The sequence below is a fragment of the Mustelus asterias genome, chromosome 15 (assembly GCF_964213995.1).
Source record: "Mustelus asterias chromosome 15, sMusAst1.hap1.1, whole genome shotgun sequence".
In the NCBI taxonomy this organism is placed as follows: Eukaryota; Metazoa; Chordata; class Chondrichthyes; order Carcharhiniformes; family Triakidae; genus Mustelus; species Mustelus asterias.
The window spans coordinates 10,296,807-10,319,527 of record NC_135815.1 but is presented as its reverse complement, the minus strand read 5'-3'; the positions used below and the strand labels follow the sequence as shown (position 1 = coordinate 10,319,527).

General features: G+C 44.7%; 1 protein-coding gene across 4 annotated transcripts in view; it reads right to left on the bottom strand.

Moving 5' to 3' along the window:
- Window positions 1-13,069: 13,069 nt before the first annotated feature.
- LOC144504319 (endoplasmic reticulum membrane-associated RNA degradation protein-like) overlaps window positions 13,070-22,721 on the bottom strand; it is a 32,104-nt gene continuing 22,452 nt past the window's right edge. For all 4 annotated transcript variants that reach the window (XM_078229471.1, XM_078229469.1, XM_078229472.1 and 1 more), the window contains 5 exons: window positions 21,297-21,376; window positions 19,556-19,675; window positions 18,032-18,250; window positions 16,906-17,019; window positions 13,070-14,482 (listed from right to left, as the gene is read on the bottom strand). In XM_078229471.1, the coding sequence (XP_078085597.1) occupies window positions 14,320-14,482; window positions 16,906-17,019; window positions 18,032-18,250; window positions 19,556-19,675; window positions 21,297-21,376 (696 nt within the window). In that variant the 3' untranslated portion in view covers window positions 13,070-14,319. The remainder of the gene's footprint in view (window positions 14,483-16,905; window positions 17,020-18,031; window positions 18,251-19,555; window positions 19,676-21,296; window positions 21,377-22,721) is intronic.

Here is a 22,721-nt window from a genome sequence, read left to right as displayed (position 1 = left end):
GGTCTTCAAGACCTGGGGTGGGACTCAAACCCGGAGCTTCCTGCTCAGAGGTAGGGACGTTTACCCACTGCACCACATGACCTGCTACTAATCAGATGCACAAGTATGCGGACAGTTTAACTTATTAACCCCATTAAACATCTCAGGTCTCACTTAAAACAGAGGAAACACAAGTTTAATATAGAGATACTCCAAGGTTCCGTGATCACCATCTTAAAGCCTGTTGCCAGCAGAGAACAATTGCTTAGTTATTTTTATTATTAAAATACCTGATGGAACTGTCTTACAAGGCAGTGATATACAGGGTTTACTCACTGTATGAAATGATCACTGGGCAAACATCACAATTATTCACCTTCATCATCACACACCATCAATCCAGGAAGAATTGATCACTAAACGTCACGGCAGCCGTTATAGAGAAAACAAACAGATCCAAGACTGAATGTGCGTGTACATTAGAAAAATAAACAAGATACAGAAACAAAAGGCATCAATGTGAATTTATGATAATTAAGTGCAATATAAATATTGTACTTCTTTATGGAGAGCACAATAGATATTTGGAATAATTTGTCAGGGAGGGTAATGGAGTCTAAAAAATTATAGAGGCGTTCGCAGTACAGGCAAACACTAAGAAGAAGAGAGGCTTGCAATTATTTATGAAGCATTTATGAAGCTCCGGATGCTCCGGTTTCCTCCCACAGTCTGAAAGATGTGCTGGTTAGGTAAATTGACCCGAACAAGGCGCCGGAATGTGGCGACTAGGGGAATTTCACAGTAACTTCATTGCAGTGTTAATGTAAGCCTAACTTGTGACTAATAAATAAACTTTAATTTACCACTCCAAAATATGCCCATATAACCAAACTAGTTTGAAGTGGAACAACTGGTGCAATGATTGCCGATTTGCACACAGGTAAATCCAGAAATTGTGACATGGTGAAGGATCAGTCAGTTTGATTGTTGAGGGGTACATTTCGCGCAGGGAAATCTCCTGCTCTTTCTCAAAAACAAGTGTCACAGGATCTTGAAGATCCAACTGAGCCAATGGAACGCACAGGAGGAAAGCTCCCCGGATTGATCCCTTTTATACAAAGCACGATGTTCCCGACAATGCTGCTCTTACTGGAGTGTCGGCCAGGGTCAGAGGTTCACATCCTGGGGTGGCTCTTGAACCTTCTGACTTAGGCATGAGTGTGACGGACGGGGTTTTGGGAGACTCAGGGTACAAGAGGGGGGCTCAGTAATCTTTTCAAACTGCTGGGACTTTCTTAAAATGACTTCCAACGGCGGGGAAATGCCTGTATTCTGGAAAGGTCTCGGGACTGACTTCACTGAGCGGTCAACGACTGCTGGAAATTGACTGTTTATGATGACATCTAACCCTTTGGATGACATGAGTGCTTTGGAATCACTGCTAGGGATCCACATCTATTTATGACACAGAGCCCAAGATGTGGTGCTGTGGGTCACATAGATAGAATAACAGACTTAAATCATAGAGTAGAATCACAGGCGAGATAACACAGAAACATAGAAACCCTACAGTGCAGAAGGAGGCCATTCGGCCCATCGAGTCTGCACCGACCACAATCCTACCCAGGCCCTCCCCCCCATATTTTACCCGCTAATCCCTCTAACCTACGCATCCCAGGACTCTAAGGGACAATTTTTTTTTAACCTGGCCAATCAACCTAACCCGCACATCTTTGGACTGTGGGAGGAAACCGGAGCACCCGGAGGAAACCCACGCAGACACGAGGAGAATGTGCAAACTCCACACAGACAGTGACCCGAGCCAGGAATCGAACCCGGGACCCTGGAGCTGTGAAGCAGCAGTGCTAACCACTGTGCTACCGTGCCGCAGGAAGCTCTTCGACCCAAGAGCAATTTAACTTGTCCCATTCCCCCTGCACTGGCAATAAATTAATCTAGATTTCATCAAACAAGCCAGCTAATATCTAGGAAAATAATGTAACAGTGGTGTATGGGTGATTGTGTTAGGCATGCAATGACGGAGGTAAATCGATCAAAGGGAGGTCTACACTTTGTGAAACATCAGTCCCTAATGCATTAAAATGGGTTTGAGTTTTAAGAATGGTTTTGTGACGCTGGTGTACCTTTAAGTTTTTTTAAAAATCATGTTCTCTGAGGTTGTAAGCAGGCCTTTTGGTTTCATTGTTGCGAGTTGTCTGCTACAAGTCCTTTTATTGCTGCTTCAATGGTTTAAATGGGGTTTTGTTTATTTTTACTCAAGTACTTTCTGGGATTTTACGATCTGGTGAATTGTTAGGAGGAAGATTGATTGACAAGTCAAAGTCAGGTGGTTCCTCCCCAGAAGAATCCAAGGACTCGTTTTCAGTCGAGAATCGAATCCGGGTCCCTGGGTTCGATTCTCTTTAGTGGAGAGAGAAATAAATTATAATCCAGGCGCACTTTATAAAACACTTTTAAGTTTCTGACCTGAATTATAACATTTTGGATATCTATTTTATAAAATTGCTCGTGTGCCTGTGAATGAGGCCAGGCCTACCATGTAGGATGGCTGGTTTGTGATGCTGAGCGACACTAATTGTGGGTTCAATTCCCATTCCGCTGAGATTATCCATGAAGGCCCCATCTTCTCAACCTTGCCCCTCGCTGGAGGTGGGGTGATGGTCAGGTTAAATCACTACCAGTCCCTCGCAACATTTACATTTTAGTTCAACAAAAATAAAAGCCAATGCAAAGACTGAAGGATAATCCACTAATTTGTATCAAACATAACTGCTTCACTAAAATTGATTAAAATTTAATAAATATAAATAAAATGCCATGGTGGACAGTGGGGTGGCTCAGTGGTCAGCACTGCTCCCTCACAGTGCTAGGGACCCAAAGGTTCGATTCTCAATTTGGGTCACTGTCTGTGTGGAGTCTGCATGTTCTCCCCGTGTCTGCGTGGGTTTCCTCCGGGTGCTCCGGTTTCCTCCCACAGTCCAAAAGACGAGCTGGTTAGGTGTATTGGCCACGCTAAATTCTCTCTCAGTGTACTCGAACAGACGCCGGAGTGTGGCAACTAGGGGATTTTCACAGTAACTTCATTGCAGTGTCAATGTAAGCCTACTTGTGACACTAATAACTAAAGTGTAAACATCCAATTTTCTTAAAAAGCATCATAAACACTCACTGCCACAAATCTTTCCTATTTTCTCTTCTCACTTGTTTAACGGCAATTATGAATTGATAACTCCTCACTGACAACACCTCACCAGGAGGAAATAAACTTCCACAAGGAATAAAAACCCTTTGGCCGGAATTTTACCGCCCTGCCCGCCACAGGAATCAGAGCGGGTGAGGGGCGAAACACGGGAAGATCCGTTGACCTCGGGTGGGATTTTACAGTTTCAGGATGAGCAAGGCCGTAAAATCCCACCCTTCATATGTAACAATACCTAACAAGCATTCAACAGTATTTATACAAGAGCGTGTATCGATAAAATCCCCAAAGCACTGTGCACGCAGACAATTTGATACAGAGCCAAGGGAAGGAGTTCACACACTATTAGGATTATCGATTAATGACAGGACAGCTTGTCCAAAGAGACAAGGCAGAGAGAGAGTTAGAGAGGCAGAGAGAGAGGCAGAGAGAGAGAGTTAAAGAGGCAGAGAGAGCGAGTTAGAAAGGCTGGGAGAGACAGCGCAAGCTAGAGGCGGAGAGAGAGAGAGAGAGCGCAAGTTAGAGGCAGAGAGAGAGAGAGCGCAAGTTAGAGGCAGAGCGAGAGAGAGCGTGCGAGTTAGAGAGGCAGAGAGCGAATTAGAGAGGCAGAGAGCGAGTTAGAGAGGCAGAGAGAGAGAGAGATAGGCAGAGAGAGAGTGAGATAGGCAGAGAGAGAGTGAGATAGGCAGAGAGAGAGTGAGATAGGCAGAGAGAGAGTGAGAGAGAGAGGCAGAGAGAGAGTGAGAGAGGCAGAGAGAGAGTGAGAGAGGCAGAGAGAGAGTGAGAGAGGCAGAGAGAGAGTGAGAGAGGCAGAGAGAGAGTGAGAGAGGCAGAGAGAGAGTGAGAGAGGCAGAGAGAGAGTGAGAGAGAGCAGAGAGAGAGTGAGAGAGAGCAGAGTGAGAGAGAGCAGAGCGAGAGAGAGCAGAGCGAGAGAGAGCAGAGCGAGAGAGAGCAGAGCGAGAGAGAGCAGAGCGAGAGAGAGCAGAGCGAGAGAGAGCAGAGCGAGAGAGAGCAGAGCGAGAGAGAGCAGAGCGAGAGAGAGCAGAGCGAGAGAGAGCAGAGCGAGAGAGAGCAGAGCGAGAGAGAGCAGAGCGAGAGAGAGCAGAGCGAGAGAGAGCAGAGCGAGAGAGAGCAGAGCGAGAGAGAGCAGAGCGAGAGAGAGCAGAGCGAGAGAGAGCAGAGCGAGAGAGAGCAGAGCGAGAGAGAGCAGAGCGAGAGAGAGCAGAGCGAGAGAGAGCAGAGCGAGAGAGAGCAGAGCGAGAGAGAGCAGAGCGAGAGAGAGCAGAGCGAGAGAGAGCAGAGCGAGAGAGAGCAGAGCGAGAGAGAGAGCAGAGCGAGAGAGAGAGCAGAGCGAGAGAGAGAGCAGAGCGAGAGAGAGAGCAGAGCGAGAGAGAGCAGAGCGAGAGAGCAGAGCGAGAGAGCAGAGCGAGAGAGAGCAGAGCGAGAGAGAGCAGAGCGAGAGAGAGCAGAGCGAGAGAGAGCAGAGCGAGAGAGAGCAGAGCGAGAGAGAGCAGAGCGAGAGAGAGCAGAGCGAGAGAGAGCAGAGCGAGAGAGAGCAGAGCGAGAGAGAGCAGAGCGAGAGAGAGCAGAGCGAGAGAGAGCAGAGCGAGAGAGAGCAGAGCGAGAGAGAGCAGAGCGAGAGAGAGCAGAGCGAGAGAGAGCAGAGCGAGAGAGAGCAGAGCGAGAGGGAGGGAGAGAGGCAAAGAGAGAGAGAGAGAGGCAGAGAGAGAGAGAGAGAGAGAGAGGCAGAGAGAGTGTTAGAGAGGCAGTGAGAGGGACTGTTAGAGAGGCAGAGACAGAGAGTTAGAGAGGCAGAGAGAGAGAGTTAGAGAAGCAGAGAGAGAGAGAGAGAGGGAGAGGCAGGAAGATTTTGGGGGACAGAAGTTCAGAGCCCAGACGCCACATTAAAAAAACACATTAGTTTGAGTCCAGACATGGATTTCCAATAAACAAGGACTGGGGTAAGATTAGAGTGCATTCTTGTATCAGAAATAGTACACTATGTAATGCATTACAACGCCTCATTTTACATAATTGTAAAATCCAGATAGAATAACCGCAGCAAACAAGCTTGACATACTTGAGACACATTCTGCCCATATTAGCTCATAGCATCCTTTGTAATTTGACTGGCAGATGCTCTTTGTAATTATAGCTCTGGGTCCACTCCAGTCAAAGTTTTGCGGCTTTCATTTCCTATTTCTTAACAATGGTACTCGCCAAACTTGCTCTTTAAAAAATGGGAGAATGTCTCATTTTCTCTGTAATTAACAATCCATCCACAAAACTGTGGGAATGTGATTTCTGAAAATGCCATTAACAGCATTCTTCAATTTTATCATTAGAGGACAGATTTTACTCTCCCCTGTGACACAAGATGCACAAATAAGGCTGACAGATTGCATCTGCTGAATCATTCGCTGGTATATACTGCCACTTAGAGGTGGACTGATCTAACTGCACCCAACATACCATTCATCGCTTCTCAGAATCATAGAATCCCTACAGTGCAGAAGGAGGCCATTCGGCCCTTCAAATCTGCATTGACTCTCCGACAGAGCATCCCAACCAGGCCCTATCCCTGCAATCCCACATATTTACCCTGCTAATCTTGCCTAACCTACTCATCTTGGGACACTAAGGGGCAATTTAGCATGGCCAATCCACCTAACCTGCACATCTTCGGACTGTGGGAGGAAACCCACGCAGACACAGGGAGCACATGCAAACTCCACACAGTCATCCAAGGCTGGAATTGAAGCTGGGTCTCTGGCGCTATGAGGTAGCAGTGCTAACCACCGTGCTTCTCCCCAAAGTAAATTCCTTCATTTTGAAAAAAGAAACTTCCGCCATCATCAATACCTCATTGAGGTTATATTTTCTGCTTATGTGCTTTTGTGATATAACTTTATTTTCAATACATGCTGATCCTCAGGGAGGCTGTTGGGTAGTGACATTGCCACTGGATTGTAACCCAGAGATCCAGCATAATGCTCTGGGAACCTGGGTTCAAATTCCAACACAGCAGATGGCAAAATTTGAATTCAAAGAACAAGGAAAATTACCGCACAGGAACAGGCCCTTCAGCCCTCCAAGGCTGCACCAACCACGCTGCCCAACTGAATAAACCCCCTACCCTTCCGGGGACCATATCCCTCTATTCCCATCCTATTCATGTATTTGTCAAGATGCCCCTTAAAAGTCACGACCATATCTGCTTCCACTACCTCCCCTGGCAACGAGTACCAGGCACCCACTACTCTCTGTGTAAAATATCTACCTCGTATATCTCCTTTAAACCTTTCCCCTCGCACCTTAAACCTGTGCCCCCTAGTAATTGAGTCTTCCACCCTGGGAAAAAGCTTCTTGACTACCCACTCTGTCCATGCCCCTCATAATCTTGTAGACTTCTATCAGGTCACCCCTCAACCTCCGTCGTTCCAGTGAGAACAAACCAAGTTCTATAAAGCTGCAACATGACTTGCCAATTTTTAAACTCAATGCCCCGGCCAATGAAGGCAAGCATGCCGTATGCCTTCTTGACTACCTTCTCCACCTGCATTGCCACTTTGTGACCTGTGTACCTGTACACCCAGATCCCTTTGCCTATCAATATTCTTAAGGGTTCTGCCATTTACTGTATATTTCCTATCTGTATTAGACCTTCCAAAATGCATTACCTCACATTTGTCCGGATTAAACTCCATCTGCCATCTCTCCGCCCAAGTCTCCAACCGATCTATATCCTGCTGTATCCTCTGATGGTCCTCACTGCTATCCTCAAATCCACTAACCTTTGTGTCGTCCGCAAACTTAATCAATCCAGTTACATTTTCCTCCAAATCATTTATATATATATTACAAATAGCAAAGGTCCCAGAACTGATCCCTGAGGAATGCCACTTGTCACAGCCCTCCATTCAGAAACGCACCCTTCCACTGCTACCCTCTGTCTTCTTTGACCGAGCCAGTTTTGTATCCACCTTGCCAGCTCACCTCTGATCCCATGCAACTTCATCTTCTGCACCAGGTGTAGACAACATCCACTGCCCTACCCTCATCAATCATCTTCGTCACTTCCTGAAAAACTCAATCATGTTTGTGAGACACGACCTCCCTTTCACAAAACCATGTTGCCTCTCACTTATTTCCAAGTGGAATAAATCCTGTCTCGAAGAATCCTCTCCAATAATTTCCCTACCACTGATGTAAGGCTCACCAGCCTGTAATTACCTGGATTATTCTTGCTACCCTTCTTAAACAAAGGAACAACATTGGCTATTCTCCAATCCTCTGGGACCTCCCCTGTAGCCAGTGAGGATACAAAGATTTCTCTCAATAAACTTCTTGAATTACAAGTCTTACGATGATCAAACTATTGCTGATTGCTGCAAAAACCCATCTGGTTTGTTAATGTCCTTTAGGGAAGGAAATCTGCCGTCCTTACCTGGTCTGGACTACATGTGACTCCAGACCCACAGCAATGCGGTTGACTCTTAACTGCTCTCTGAAATGGCCTAGCAAGCAACTCAATTCAAGGGCAATCAGGGATGGGCAACAAATGCTGGCCTTGCCAGCGATGCCCACATCCCATGGAAGAATACAGGAAGAAAAAGAATGCTCTGCCTGCGTGGCACTCTGGTCTCACACATGCGCAAACCCAGATTGAAAAATGATAGAAGCACGTGCCAAGTTTGGTCTTGGGCCCTTGGTACAAGTTGTACGACGACACCCTTCACATCATACGGCTCAAAACTTTACAAACAAGAGTTCACACTGGTGCAGAGTTTGGGAAATCCCTGATGCTATCTGCCCAGTTTCAGAACCAGTTACCTCCCCAGCACACCCAGAGCAATCACAGCAACTCTGAAATTAAATCCTATAAGATATAGAATGAAAAGGCACTGATATAACCCTATTCCTTCGGTGGTTCAGGTCCTTAATAAAGGTACGTAAATGATGAAATTCATAGGTACTTCAGTGTGTATAACAGTGGTGCATTATTTGGCAATTTTAAATGCATTTTTCCCCCATTATCCCATTCAACACTTCCATTATCTACGGATGTTTAGCTCTGTTGCAAGTTTATAACCTGATTACTTAGCCTTCATGAATTTTGTGACGCACTGTCATTCAGCCGTTGCTTTGTGAATGCATTTCTTCAACAATACCATAATTAGAGGCAGCACAGTGGTTAGTACTGCTGCCTCACAGTGCTGGGGACCCGGTTTAGATTCCCAATTTGGGTCACAGTCTGTGCGGAGTCTGCACATTGTCCCCGTGTCTGCGTGGGTTTCCTCCCAGTCTGAAAGATGTGCTGGTTAGGTGCATTGGCCATGCCAAATTCTCCCTCAGTGTACCCGAACAGGCGCTGGAGTATGGCGACTAGGGGATTTCACAGTAACTTCATTGCAGTGTTAATCTAAGCCTACTTGTGACAATAATAAATAAACTTTACAACTAGTTTCAGCAAGGGATTGTTCAGCTATTTCATTTTTTCTGCTGATTGACCCAAAGTCACAGTATCCGATAGTATGGACAGCAGTTCATCCTGAGGTAGGTCTGGCATTCACGGTACTGACACATTGGTGTGTGTGCAGCTAACAGCTGATCCGCATGTCATCTCCACACTAGTTCATCTTCAGTTTGTACTGCATAGGAGATAGGATCAGTTTGAGGCAATACAATTGCAGGAACCCACTTTTCACTAGTGGTATAACCGCACAGAAAAACTTGCTCGCCTTGTCAAAACAAGCATCATTTGGAGTTACCTTCTCTTAAGATTGGCACCTGCGGTAAGAGTAGATCAAAGGTAGTCCTCAAGTTTCTCTTCAGTAGTATTAAAGCTGGGTAATGGTCACATGTGCGATGTTGCAATACGTCGCCAAGAAACTATTTGGACAGCAATTTAATGATCCTTGGTCCTTGGAGAATTTCAGCGAGTGTTTCAAGGACTGGACAAACCTTTTGGCAATTGCATGCATTGATGGGTGGTAAGGTGCTGATTTTGGGCTGGGTACCGTCTTCAAACTCCTGAGCCGTGAATTGTGGTCCATTACCACTCACCATTTGCTCTGGTTTCCCAAATCTGGCAAAAATCTCAAGCCTTTTGATAGTTTGCTCCATAGTTGCTGACTTTATTAAAATGATACAGGAGGATACAGCAGGATATAGATCAGTTGGAGACTTGGGCGGAGAGATGGCAGATGGAGTTTGATCCGGACTAATGTGAGGTAATGCATTTTGGAAGGTCTTATATAGAGAGGAAGTATACAGTAAATGGCAGAACTCTTAAGAGCATTGATAGGCAGAGGAATCTGGGTTTACAAGTACACAGGTCACTGAAAGTGGCAACGCAGGTGGTGAAGTAGCCAAAAAGGCATACGGCATTCTTGCCTTTATCGGCCGGGGCACTGAATTTAAAAATTGGCAAGTCACGTTGCAGCTTTATAGAACCTTAAGCTGCACTTGGAATATAGTGTTCAATTCTGGTCGCCACACTACCAGAAGGATGTAGAGACTTGAGTGGGTACAGAAAAGATTTACCAGGATGTTGCCTGGTATGGAGGGCATTAACTATGAGGAGAGGTTGGAGAAACTTGGTTTGTTCTCAATGGAACAACAGAGGTTGAGGGGCAACCTGATAGAAATCTACAAGATTATGAGGGGCATGGACAGAGTGGATAGTCAGAAGCTTTTTCCCCAGGGTGGAAGTGTCAATTACTACGGGGCATAGGTTTAAGGTGCAAGGTTTAAAGATGTACAAGCCAGGTCTTTTTACACAGAGGGTGGTGGGTGCCTGGAACCCGTGCAGTGGGAGGTCATAGAAGCAGATACGATAGTGACTTTTAAGGGGCGTCTTGACAAATACATGAATAGGATGGGAATAGAGGGATATGGTCACCGGACGGGTAGGAGGTTTTAGTTCAGTCGGGCAGCATGGTTGGTGCAGGCCAAAGGGCCTATTCCTGTGCTGTAATTTTCTTTGTTCTTTTATATTCAGCTATTTGGAATGTGTAATGACAACCACGAACACAAAATGCTGGTGAGGCCTGCATTTATCATCCATCCCTAGTTGCCCTTGAAAAGATGGTGGTGAGCTGCCTTCTTGAATTGCTGCAGTCCACATATTGTGAGTTGACCCATACTACCATTAGGGAAGAAATTCCAGGACTTTGACCCAGTAAGTGTGAAGGAACTGCAATATATTTCCAAGTGAGGACAGTAAGTGGTTTGGAAGGGAACTTGCAGGTGGTGGTGTTCCCATGTAACTGTTGCCCTTGTACTTCTAGATGGAAGTGGTCATGGGTTTGATAGATGCTGTCTGAGGATCTTTGGTGTCCCTCAAATGGACCTGCGACGTCAATATGCAAACATTGCCAATGCATTTTAGGCCATTCCCACAGATGTAATGGTGACAGTGGAAATGCATTCCTTACCTGCACACATGACTGGCAGTCCTGCTTTTTCTTTGACCTGGACATCTAGTCTAGGCCACCAAAAATAGCTCCTCCCTTCATTTGAACTATCCCTGGATTATCCTTCATGCAATTGTTTCAGTACGTCTTGTTGCAGGTCTGGAGGAATTATTACCCTCATCCCCCACAAGCATCCACCCTGTAGTCAACTCGAGTTTCCTGGAAATACATGGTAGTTCAGGATGCGTTCCCACCATCCTCCCTTTGAACACCATTCCCAGTACTTTCCCCATCACGATCCTTTCTGGTATGCCGTTGAACACGAGATGTGTGCTATGAAAAATAGAAGAGGTTGGAAACACTACTGGGGTGGTACTTGACCAGTTGGCAAAGGTAATTATGACATTGGCATGGCTCTCTGACAGTACTTTAGTTCATAGGAACGTGCAAATATTAAATACTATTGTTGACCTTTGCTTGCGGCAAGCAATGGAATACTTTATGCAGCCTAAAAATGGTCGTCAATGGGAAGTGGTCTGTCAGCAATGAGAAGTGACGACTATGAGAGGTATTGGTGAAATTTCCACACTATGGAAGCGCCTCACTCTCCAACTGGGTGTAATTTCATCCAGCACTTTTCAAAGTGTGAGATGCAAAAGTTATTGATCTTTCTTCACGATGGTAGTATGTGTGACACCATCACTCCAACTCCGTAAGGCAATGCAAAGGCAAGTTGTAGTGGTAACTTTAGATTGAAAGACAACACTTCTAACTTCTTTAACTGATGTCCATCGCCGTGTTTGTTTTGTGCACAACAAATTATACAATGGTTCAAATAGGGTTGCTAGAATTGAAACTAATCTGCCATAGTGATTAACCTAGGAACAATCTTAACTGTTATACTCATTGGTCGTGGCACTTCCATCTTCTTAGGTGCCTTCTGCAAACCCTCGTTATCGATCACATGGCCTAAACATGGTATTGACATTTGAAAGAAGTCACACTTACCTTTCCTGATCATGCGTTTCAATGTGGCTCCCATGCAACATTGTACCCCTGTAGGCTACTTAAGATCTAATCATTGGACCGTTGGAATAAAGTGGGTGCTATTGTTATCCCCAAAATTAATAATAGAATAGGCCTTTATGTGAATCTGCTTCATTACAGGCACAACTGGGGTTGCCCAGTCACTGGTGCTGACGGATACTAAGACTCCTATATCTACAAGTCTCATTAATTCAAATTCTATCTTGGGATGTACAGAGTAGGGTACTGTTTTGGCCTCGAGACTCTTAGGCTGTTTTTTTTTATCTTGCCACCTATACTCATTTCATGGACCCAAGCCTCTTTTCAAATACACGGTTTTCTCAAAGATACTCCGGAGATCTGTTTTAGAATCAACTAACATGTTCACAGCACTCCAATTCAACTTTACATGGGCGGCACTGTAGCACAGTGGTTAGCATTGCAGCCTCAAAGCGCCAGACACCAAGGTTCGATTCCCAGCTTGGGTCACTGTGTGGAGTCTGGATATTCTCCCCATGTCTGTCCGTGGGTTTCTTCTGGGTGCTCCAGTTTCCTCCCACAGTCCGAAAGACATAATGGTCAGGTACATTGGCTGTGCTAAATTCTCTCTCAGTGTACCCGAACAGGCACTGGAGTGTGGCGACTAAGGGATTTTCACAGTAACTTCATTGCAGTGTTAATGTAAAGCTTACTTGTGACACTAATAAATAAATTATCTTCTCTAGCCAAGAGCAGCAAGAGAGCTGGAAATCTTCCTCAGACCACATGGAGTGGTAGTTCTCCAGTTTGCCCACTCCCCTTTGACTATGATGTGTCCTCTTAGAGGCGATTTCCACAATGTAGGCCCTCAGGATGATATCTGCTGGCTTTGATGGCAAACGATTCATTTTTTGATTATAGATGGTTTTGGGCATTAGGGAGACAGCAGCCCCCATGTTGACCTCCAACCTGACAGGTTGTCCATTTAATTTTGGAACTACCCAGAACTGATGTGATTCACCTTGAACTGAAAACACATTTAATTTCAATTTGTCACATTTATGTGCTGTCTCTTCATTATTCTTATTATTTTTCTCTTCCACACTGTAAATTCTTTACACATGCACACGCATGCACAGTAATGGAGGTCGGAGCTGACAGCAAGGGTTAAATGCCCCATAGGCATAAAATAAGTATTAATCTGACTTTTTATTCAACTTTGATTAGATTCCCCTTCCAGCCACGCACCACTCTGACTTGGAAAAATATCACATTTCCATCACCGTCACTGGGTCAAAATTCTGGAACTTTCACCCTAACAGCACTGTGGGTGTACCTACACCACATGGACTGCAGTGGTTCTAGAAGGCAGCTCCCCACCACCTTCTCAAGGGCAATAAATGCTGGTCCAGCCAGTGATGCCCACATCCCATGAATGAATAATAGAGAAAAAGATTACTCTTCATCTGTGCATCATTGTTGTTCCAAATTTTTACTTGTATTTTTGTGCCTTTAAGGTTTGAGTTATAAGGCTCTCTGATGTCAGTAAGTTTACTCAGTATCTGAGTTAGGAACATAGGGACAGAAGTAGGCTATTCAGCCCATCGAGCCTGCTCTAGCATTCAATACAGTCATGGCTGATCAGACCCTTCAATTCCTTTTACACACACTATCCCCATAATCCTTTACTTTAATGTTAATCAGAAGTCGATCAATCTCTGCTTTAAACATACTCAATGACCAAGCTTCCACAGCCCCTTGAGGTAGAGAATTCCAAATATTCACAGCCCTTTGAGTAAAGACATCGCTTCTCACCTTGGTCCCAAGTGGTTTGTCCTTATTTTGCAATTCTGCTCCCCGATTCTAGACTCCTTAACTAAGGGAAACATCTTACCTTCATCTACCCTGTCTATCCCTTTAAGTATTTTGTAGGTGATATTGATCAAGTGTTCCCAGTTCGAATCCCACCCTGTACCGAGTGATCAGGGTTTTTGACAAACTCATTAAGAGGCGTCAATGTTTGGGAATCCAATACTGGTTGGAATCTGGCTTCGCCAACAGGATAGCGAGTTTGTGCAGTGTGATGCTTCCTGCAGCGGAATAGGCCACTATTAATCATTACATGGTACCTGAAGGCCAAGGTCATTGGTGGAACTTGTACCCAGCTGGGACACAACGCCTTCAGGAGAGGAAGGAGTGGAATGGGGAAAGACCTCGGTGCGGAGAAATAAAACTGCAATGATTGAGACCGTGGCTGCAGGGCTTCCCTGGAAAATCTGTTGGATGAAGGTATCACCTAGTCTGGGAATAAAGATGAAAAGATAAGGAGGGTTCTGGGTCCAACCCCTGCTCCATCAGCTCCTCTCGGGCAGCAGCTTTGTCATTCTCACTGGGCATCAGGGCAACTAGGTTAGGGACGGAAAGGCAGTCCAGGGCCTTTCCTTCTGATCACTTCCCGGTGTGCACGAGCGGACAGGATTGAGAATGACTGTGACACCCTCCATCATAAAACATTGCATAATCACTGCTTGAGGCTCCTAAATACATCTGTTATACCTGCACCCATAAAACTACTACCACCAAGAACTTTCAGAATGAGAAAATTATAAGTGTGCATATACACTATATTAAAATATATATAATTTATCTCTCTCATATATATACATTCTAGATCAAGATCAAATGCTCCCACCACATTCACGTTGCACAGTCTGTTGTCACTTTATGCCATCTGTTGTAAAAGTTCTTAACTTTCAGTAACATTTTTTCAGTCAGGTCCCAGCTCTCGTCCCATTTGTTTTTCTCTGAGCTGGTGTATGTCACCATATTTTCTGTGTATTGCAACAATGACTTCAGAAACCTGCAAATGGAAATGCCCGATTTACTTAAGAAAATACACACAACAGGAATTTTTTTTGAAAATCATTAATTTGTCAGCAAAGCATGGAGAAAGCTCATTAATTCTGCTCAGTATTAGAGGCATCTTCGGGCAGTGATGGGCTACCTAGGCTAGTGAGTGGCCTTCCTTCATCACAATAGGCCTCAAGATTGAAATCAGGCTTATTGAATAACCATGAGCCCATGAATAAGATTAAATACATTTAATACACGCCGAATACAGCAACTTCATTGCAATGTTAATGTAAGCCTACTTGTGACAATAATAAGCTTCAATTTAAATATTTCATAGCAAATTATAGAATACGCTTAATCATTTAAAAATTAACATAACTTCAAATAGTACAAACAAGATATATTGACACTTTGGACACAGAGGGAACGCACGGCTCTCATAGTCAATGTTGTGAGCAATCAGCACACATCTCACTTCACCTGCCCTTGCTTCATGTGCAGAGCAATTCAGTTATACCAGGCGGAAAAAAAACTACGTAGTTGGAAACCAGCGGGATGTGGCAACCCAGCGTGCGGGCTGCGGTCAACAAAATATCTTGTGGGCCACACGTGGCCCCCGGGTTGCAGGTATCCTAAAGACATGTGCTTCCCAGAGTGTACCCGCTCTGAATGATTCGTGTCGCATCAGTATGGAGGGACAGAGCTATGTCAAGGAGCGGATACACAACAGATAGAATCATGGAACCCACAGCAGAGACAGGCCCTTTGGCCCAAGCCGACCAAAAAGTCCACCTACTATTTAAGCTAACCCCCATTTAAAAAAGGTCCAACAGAGGGAGGAAGAATCATAAGAAAGGCAAGAGGTTCCATGCAGCAACACCAACGTGCATTTATATAGCACCTTTATCATGGTAAAACATCCCAAAGTTGCTTCACAGGAATAAAATTTGACACCAAAATACACAGGATATTAAGTAGGTAACCACAAGTTGGTCAAAAGAGGTAGGTTTTAATCAGGGCCTTAAGAAAGGGAATTAGATGGGTGGAAGGATTTAGGAAGGAAATTTCCAGAGTTTGGGGCCCAGGCAACTGAAGGCATGGCCGCCAATAGCGATTCCCCAACAACTGGTCAGTAGAGGTGACAGATATTCTGGTTTACGAGTTTGAAGAGAGATCACGTGAGTACGTTCTCCTGTTGCAAGAGTCTCCTCACTCTGGCTGTAAAGCCGCCATCCTTGGAGAGTGGCATTTAATTAACATTTAACAGGCGAATATGATTCCTTATCTTTCCCACCTCAGGATTGGGGTGGAGCAAGGCAAGATCACTAAAGGATAGTCAATGGTTCCCCCCCACCCCCACCAGTATCAAGTTAAAAGTTTATTTATTCGTCACAAGTAGGCTTACATTAACACTGCAATGAAGTTACTGTGAAAGTGTTTTAGCATCTCCCAGATTTCCCAACAAACTACTTACCCCCTTCACCTCCAATACAATGAGACAAATTGGATGGCTCTTTCAGATAGCTGGCACAGACAGGATGGGCTGAATGGCCTCTTTCTTTGTATCATTCTACTATCCTGGGATTTGTTATGACGGGGACACAAATCACAAATGCTCAAGAGAGAAAGCCACCTCCTGAGCGAGGTGGGATACATACGATCATGAGAAACAGGAGCAGGAGTCAGCCACACAGGCCCTGACGCCTGCGCTGCTGTTCAATATTTAGAATCCCTACAGTGCCGAAGGCGGCCATTCGGCCCACCGAGTCTGCACCAACCACAATCTCACCCAGGCCCTATCCCCATGCATTTACCCTAGTTAGTCCCCCTGACACTAAGGGGCAATTAGTGTCCCTAATTGACACTAGCCAATCCACCTAACCCGCATATCTTTTGGAGTGTGGGAGGAAACCCACACAGACACGGGGAGAATGTGAAAACTCCACACAGTCACGCAAGGCTGGAGTCGAACCCGGGTCCCTGGCGCTGTGAGGCAGCAGTGCTAACCACTATGTTGCTGCCCTAGACAGACAAAGTTTGGATGTGGTCCCGATATATATATAGACAGACAAATCAATATGGTATTTCAAAAATCAGCTGTTTGATTTCCCAACAATAATCTGTTGTACCCAATGTTTTAGGCTGCAGCATGACCCCCTCCTTCTTCAGGTATCAAGCCCGGAGTGGCCATTGGTGACCATGGACTTCCACTGGATTGGTCCAGTATTGTGCTGGGCAGAGTACTGCCGCTTGCCGTGCACCGTGACAGTATCATTATTACCAGGCTGAAACCAATTTACTTGACATTGTGATGCAAGTCCAGAATTGAGGGAAATGTTTAAAAGTACAATACTGGCGATGAGACCAGAGCAACATTATTTTTACATTAAATGTTGGCATTACAAGTGGCCTATAGGCTGCGGTACTTACTTCAAGTAGCAGTGACATTCAGAAGAAGCTTTATCACTCATTGTCTGTGCATTCAGCAGTTCCACGGTTATTAGGAGAATGAGTAGACTGAAAACGTGGTGCAAATACTGAACACTGTAAAAGACAATGGTTTCCAATCCTGACTAGTCAAATCCATTGGATACATCAACACAATACATTCATTCAGAACTTACCATGATACCCCTGGGACTCATACGGGCAACAAGGAAATACAGTCTACTTTGCCAAGTTCAAAGGTGCTCAATTAGAATTACCTGTCAATTAGATTTATATAGAAATAAAAATACACAAAACTTCCACTGCCATTTCAGCGATGCCTTGATTTGTATTATTGGGTAACTTTAATTTTTTTAATTGTTCTTTTTCGCTGAAGATTGCACACAAATGTATATGCACGTGCGACACACACACACGCGTGTGCAAACTTTCAGTGCATGGTTTGATTTATTATTGTCAAATGTATTAGTATACACTGAAAAGTTTTTTTTTGCGCGCTATACAGACAAAGCATACCGTTCATAGAGAAGATGTGCACTTGCAATGCCAAGGTGCTGGAAAATGGGATTGGAATAGTTAGGTGGTTGTTTTTGACTGGTGCAAATGCAATGGGCCGAAGGTGGAAGAGAGAATGTCCGGGGTGCGTGGGATCCTTAATTATGCCGACTGCTTTGCCGAGGCAGCGGGAAGTGTAGACAGAGTCAATGAGTGGGAGGCTGGTTTGCATGATGAACTGGGCTACGTTCACGAGCCTTTGTAGTTCCTTGCGGTCTTGGGCAGAGCAGGAGCCATACCAAGCTGTGATACAACCAGAATGGGTAGTAAATTGTGCAGGTGGAGATTTGAGAGACCTGATGCAGGATGTCAAACTGCACCAAATCACCCCCATATAGGTGAGCAGACTGACAGGACAGGTCACTCTTGCTCGAGATTCTCAGTAGCTAATTCTAGGGATTCTATTCTTGTGTTATAAATACACACAACTGCTTAGAGAGCTCCACTTTTAAAGAAGTCACTTTTGTATTTTTGAATTAAAAGATTGAAACAGCAATAGGCAGGGGAACTCGAGCATTGTCGAAACATAAAATACCTCACATCAAAACTTTACCTGTCCAACATCCGAAGATAGTTCTGCCTTTGCCGTGAGCGCAGGGATTTGTTCAGCCACTGTTGGTGACGAGATGCAGCACCACTCGTGATCTGCTCCGAAACAGTCAGGCACTGAGAGGTCATTTTCCTCAGTAATGACACCACCTCCAAAACGGCCCGCGGGCAATACAAGGTGCACATGTGGCTAGCCAGCAGTTCAGTTACCAGGTGAAGCTGCCTGTAATGGGAAAAGGCAGCCTCAGATAGAACTGCAGAATTGTAGACACCTCACATCCAGTGTGAAGAGCTCAGAAAGAACGCAACAACAACATTCATTTGTATAGCCTTTGTTATGTTATGATACCTTGGGTTTATTTCTTGTATATGACACAAGGCACCACTTGCCCGTAAGGGATTGGGTAAACATGTGATGGGCTCATTTATTAAGACAAGGCACATGAAAACAGTTATACTTGGGTATAAAGCTCGAAAGTGTCAGAGCAGTGTGTGCGTGCTCTGCTCAAAGCAAAAGTAAAACCAGGCATGGATCACATGACAGACTTCTAGTGATGTCATCCTGATATCCCTTAAAGGCATATTGCAACCTTTAACGCAATAAAACGTCCCAGAACACATCACAGATATTCTATCAAACAAAGTTCGACAGCAAACAATGGGAGGAGGTATTAGGGCAGGTAACCAAAAACTTAATCATGGAGGTAGGTTTTGAGGAGTGTCTTAAAGGAGGAAAGAAGTCCACAGGTTTAGGAAGGGAAGGCCAGGTCTTACGGTCTAGGCTCCACCAATGGTGGAGCAATTAAAACCAGAGGTATGGAAAGCCCCAAGTTTGGAGGCAAGCAGTGATCTTGGGAGCGTGGCAGGATGGAGAAAGTTATAAAATTTAATGAGGTGCTAGGCCATGGGGAGGGAGTTCTTGTGACACAGTGGGTTGCCTCTGAGCCAGAAGCTGAAGGTTCAAGTCCCACCCCAGGACTTGGATGGCCAAGGAAGATGTCTTCACAAATGCGGACAAAGTTGGAGATGAGTGTCAGCATGCCAGTGGCACCCCTCAAGCTATAAGCCTCTGGTGACTGACATCCCTGTTCTAGGAATAACTAACTATGGGAACAGACAAAAATCTGCCTTAGTGTACCACCAGATGTGGGGGAGGAATGTGAACTACGGGTAGTCTGTGAATGAATTTGGAAACCAGGATGAGAATTTTAGCTGTCGAGTGGGGTGGCATTTGAAATTTTTTTAAAGGTGGTAATACTTTTATTGCGCAGTAGTATCACAGAGGAATGAAATCAAGGTGGGTAAACAGGATTAAGATACTAACTGAATGCCAAAACAGTTTAGGAGGGGCTGAATGGCCTACTCCTGTTCCTATCTGCACTGTGCACTGGCAGCAGCTAAGTCATTACAGCTCTAGGACTCCACAATGTTCATGTTGTTACCACCTCATGTTGAGAACAGACCTCGATGCATCATCGGGAAAAAAAACGCTGAAATAGTCAAACAATTTCTGAAACATGATACTTACCCCTCAACTAATAAATACTGGGAGGGATTAAGCTCTTCATCATAGACTATTCGCAGTCGGTTTATTAGGTTAGAAACAAGTTCCTTCAACAGACAACCTGAGAGACTGGAACGATCAGACCTATGGAATGGCAGCAAGTACAAAACGTTTTAAACATCAATGACGGTTTCCCATTATTAATTTAATAGCAAATACACTTGTCCTGTTAAATTAACATTCAATATCTTCCCCATTAATTTAATACTACAATTCCTCCATTATTAATTTAATGATCAATACATTTACCCCATTGTCCACTTGTGCATGAGAATAAACATCTATTACGTGCTTCCTATGATAACATGTTTCCGTTTTTCCACCCCAATCTTGTTTTCCTCTTTCTGTAAGGACACAGTGGCCTGTCTGGGACTACAGTTCCAGCAGCAGCACAGACCTTGCCCAGCTTGCTCTCACCCCAAGACCAGCACATGCCAGCAGACTCTGTAGTGAGTGTCTTCCAGGTCCAACCTCTAGAGGTTGCATGTTCCAGCATGGTGATTAGAAATGGTTATATTACACCAGGATAAAAAGACTTGAATTTATATAGCATCCTATCTGCGACGGTGATGCATTCAGGGGTGGCACAGTGCTACTCCGGCACTGCTCCCTCACAACACCAGGGACCCGGGTTTGATTCCAGCCTCGGTCACTGTCTGTGTGGAGTTTGCACGTTCTCCCCATGTCTGTGTGGGTTTCCTCCGGGTGCTCCGGTTTCCTCCCACAGTCCGAAAGCCATGCTGGTTAGGTGCATTGGGCATGCCAAATTGCCCCTTGTCATGGGATTGGCAGGGTAAATATATGGGGTTACGGGAATAGGGCCTGGGTGCGATTGTGGTCGGTGCAGACTCGATGGGCTGAACAGCCTAGAGATTCTATGATTCCATCTTTCACAAATCTAGGACACTGCAAAACCCTTGATAGTCAAAGTACTTTTTGAAGTGTAGTCTCTGTTGTAACATAGGAAACGCAGCAGCCAATTTGTGCACAGCAAGCTCCCACAGCTATATAATAATAACCAAGACAATCTGTTCTCTGATGTTGATTAGGGGATAAATCTTGACCATGACAGCTGGGAGAACTCTTCTGTTTCTTCAAAAGAGTCCAGTGGGATCTTTTACATCCACCAGAGGGAGCAGGTGAGCCCTCGCCCTAACATCTCATGCAAATGGTGGCACCTCTGATAGGAGAGCACTCCCTCAAGAGCACTGGGAGAGTCAGCCTGGAATTTTGTGCTCAAGTCTCTGGAGTGGGACTTCAACTCACAACCTTCCGATTCAGATATGAAGAATCCACCATCTAGAGCCAGGTAAAACCAAAGTCAATTGTGAGGAGCCCAAAGCTGAGAGAGGTTAACTAGCCCTACACTAACCAGGACTCAATCCTGAGATTGTCCATGCATTAATAGGTCAAGAGATGTCATTTTTAAAAAATACCATGACTAACATGTAACCAGGTATGATTTTACTGAACACCCTACAGAGGAGACAAGGATAACATAAGGCACAGCAAAATCTTGGAAGACTTACTCCTCCTAAGCTATGGTTACTGACGCCAACTGTAGCACCCACACTGCCAACCCATACATCAGATAACTCTGCACAGACTGCATTCTGCTACTCACTACCTTTACCATTCGGGCTAGTGAGGTAACTTCATGTTTTTAAACAGCAGTATCTAATTGCCGGTAGTATGGTTTTCCTACCCAGGTCTCTCTGGTGTTTGTCCTAGGGTGGGTCTGGGCATCTCACCCCACTTCTGGAGGCTTTCAACGCAGTGTCGAAGCTGCAAGAATAACCAGTTGCAATGAATGTGCATTCTGAAACATCAATAATGTAACTACAGGCTCTCACATTCTGTTCACTGAAAGGCCAACTTCGCACTGAAGAAAGCAGGAACTCTTGCTTAGAAATCAACTGGCAGTTTCTCCTCTCGACATGAAGGCACATCAGTGGCTAATCCATACTGAACAGACTCAGTCTGGAACTACCATTTCAGCTCTGATAATGCAACACCAAAGCTCACAAATAAGGCAGCCAGTCAACCTACTTTATTGATTTTTTTTTTAAACCTACAATCATCTTCAATAAATTTAAAATTGTATTCATGTCATCTCTTCAGGATGTACTGAAGTTCTATACTGCCAATACAGCATTGTACTTTAAACAGTGCAGCTCCCAGGATCACGTGATGGAAGTGTGGGAACGGCTGCGTTTTAGTGAGCATTGACGCTACTCATTTTTTATTCCTTTTACTTATCCTGAACGCAACCCATGATTATCTAATTGGAGTGTATATTCCTTGCTATGTTCCTGAAAGATCTTGGTTAAGTTTAAGTGAAGAGGAGCTGAACGAAGTTAAGAAAACCCTCGTTTGATCAAGGCGATCAGAGGCAGCCGGGCTGGGGCTTTGTTCACAGTGACGGTTATGTTGTAGGCATGGAGAGGATGGCTGGCATTGTGACTAAGGTTGTGGATGACGGTCTCAGCTCCCTGGCACAAATCATTGCAGTTCACATTAATGAACGGCAAGATATCCGAAAGAAAATGGATAAAGCAGAGGAAAGAATCCTGTTAGTGCTGGGACTTCTGCTGTTTGCAATATATAAACAACCTTGTGGAAAATGTAGGTGGTCTGATTAGTATGTTTGTGGATGACAGAAAAATTGGCCGAGTTAAAATTTACTTATCGTCCTTCCCCTCCCTCCATTCTAATCTATATCATTTATATACATCACAAACAAGATGGGTCTTGGCACTGATTCCTGTGATATGACACTGGCCTCCAGTCACACAAACAGCTTTCTACCACCACCCTCTGTCTCCTCACACTGAGCCAGTTTTGGAAACAATTTGCCAAGTTACCCTGGATTCCGTGTGCTTTTACCTTCTTTATCAGTCTCTCATGTAGGACCTTGTCTAAAGCTTTGTTAAAATCAACATAAACTAGGTCAGCAGCACTGCCCTCCTCATCTTCACGTCTATAACCTCCAAAAAATTCAATCAAATTTGTTAGGCATGACCTCCCTCTGACAAAGCCATGCTGACTATCCCCGATTAAACCTTGCCTCTCCAAGTGGAGATTAATTCTTGCCTTCAGAATTTTCTCCAATAGTTTCCCTACCACTGAT